Genomic DNA, 2,020 nt, shown 5'->3' with positions numbered 1-2,020 from the left:
ATTTACGCACGCACAGACAGACAGACAGACAGACAGACAGACAGACAGACAGACAGACAGACATACATACATACATACATACATACATACATACATACATACATACATACATACATACATACATACATAAACACATAATACAATTTTATAATTATATATCGGGGATTTTATCTTTGTTCGATTTACCGCAGTTTTCGTTTTAATCATATTCGGTTTCAATTTAAGTGGATTCCACCAGTACATGTATAATAAGCACAAATAATAATAATTAATAGATTGCATTTATATAGTGCTCTATCCCATACTAGTATAAGCTCTGAGCACTTTACTTTACACCAATCACATAATTATTTACACAAAAAAAAATATTTCACAGAAACAAGAAAAACCCGTTCATCCACATAAAGAAGAACTTTCACAACCATACGTTAACTTTAACTATACACGAAAGGACAGTTTTAAAAAAATTAAATATATTATTATATTATGTATTTTACATACATCTATTATATATATTAAACATCAGAATTTACTAACACACTATAACTAACAATTAAACAAATGAGTCTTGAGCAATCGCTTAAATTTAAACTTATCAAAATTTGTTGTTTTTCTGAGATCCTGAGGCAAGGTATTCCAGATTTTTGGGTAAAAAAAAAAAACAACAAAAACTTTTATCACCAAAAGATCATAATTTCATTCAAGGGGCTCTGAATTTTGTTGCATCTGTGGATGACCGTAACTGACGAGATGGAACATATAGTATTAAAAGCTCAGATAGTTAGGATGGGGCTTTCTCGTTAACAGACATTTAACGAAAGGTAAAAACTTTATATTGGATTCTTTTATCAACTATTCTCATACGAAACATAATCTTCCGGGTTGGCTTAAGGTTGGAGATCACTACTGCAAGGTACTTTCTACTTCTTTCTTTCCCCTCTGTTGTTTCTGCCTCTGCTTCGCTATACTCCAGCACTAAATCATAATGACTGTTCTATTGTTCATACATCGCTTTTCTTTACCCTAACTCACACCTCTATGTCTATGGTATGCTACTATCAAAACTTTTTTTTTTCAACTAATATTCACTGCTGATAATGAGATTCTTCTCTTCTGTCCCCGTCGTTTTATGCAAGAAAAATTCTGAAATTATGCAAACAGCCCAAAAATGTGAAATTATGCGATTCTGTTAATTTTAACAAAGAATGATAAAAATAAAGGAAAATAATCTGAAATTATGCGAAAATGATCAAATTTTGCTAAATTATGCGGGGTGCATTAAACCACGGCGACAGTCTTTTGCTTTGTTGACCTAACCAGGAAAACAACAATCCGCTTTTCGTTCCATTCAAAGTGACCATGTACAGTATAAAAGTCAGGTTAGAAAATAACTTTTGCTTTTTGAGAGCGCTGTCTGTGTTTGTTATAGACACACGAAGGGACCTTCTTCAGACGACGTTCTTTGGGGAAGCGTAGACGACGTTCTCGATGGAAACGTCAGCTTCAGAAGGCTTATAAAAATACGAATACGGAAAATAGAAGTAAGAGATAAAAATGAAAACGGAAAGAGGCAACAGGATAAAAGGCGACCGACACAAACGGAAGATGGTTTGTAGAATTCTTCGAACTTTAGGCCATTTGTTAGACACTGTCAGTTCCGACAAAAGCTTCATGCGATGAGGCATCGTCTTCTCGTAGTCTTCAATTGTAAATTTCCTGGTCATCCTGGAGACAGCGTCCAGTAGTTTCTCCCTTTGTTCAGTGGCTGTTTCTGGTGAGCAAGTTACGTTATCAAACAGCAAACATCTGCCTTGACACATTTTAAACAGTTTTTTCATATCGGCCATTTGGGAGAGCACCCAACCCTCAAAAGGAGCAGACCCATGTTTCAGTCGATAGTCACTTCCGTAAGTGAATACGATAATGACATGGTCAGCAAAGAACCTTGGGAAGCTTGGACCAAAAGCCTGCTCTAAATTACGGACTACTTTTTGCTCGTCATCCGTATAACGAGTACCGA

General features: G+C 35.3%; 1 protein-coding gene across 1 annotated transcript in view; it reads right to left on the bottom strand.

Annotated features, from left to right (window-relative positions):
- Positions 1–1,065: 1,065 nt before the first annotated feature.
- Positions 1,066–2,020, bottom strand: part of LOC101844996 (immune-associated nucleotide-binding protein 9) — a gene marked incomplete at its 5' end in the record, with an annotated part of 24,880 nt that continues 23,925 nt past the window's right edge. The window contains 1 exon segment of the mRNA XM_005098809.3: positions 1,066–2,020. Coding sequence (XP_005098866.2) covers positions 1,449–2,020 — 572 coding nt within the window. The 3' untranslated portion in view covers positions 1,066–1,448.

The sequence above is a fragment of the Aplysia californica genome, unplaced genomic scaffold (genome assembly GCF_000002075.1).
Source record: "Aplysia californica isolate F4 #8 unplaced genomic scaffold, AplCal3.0 scaffold00194, whole genome shotgun sequence".
NCBI lineage: Eukaryota > Metazoa > Mollusca > Gastropoda > Aplysiida > Aplysiidae > Aplysia > Aplysia californica.
The sequence above is the reverse complement of the archived record's forward strand: the minus strand, read 5'-3'. Positions and strand labels throughout refer to the sequence as shown.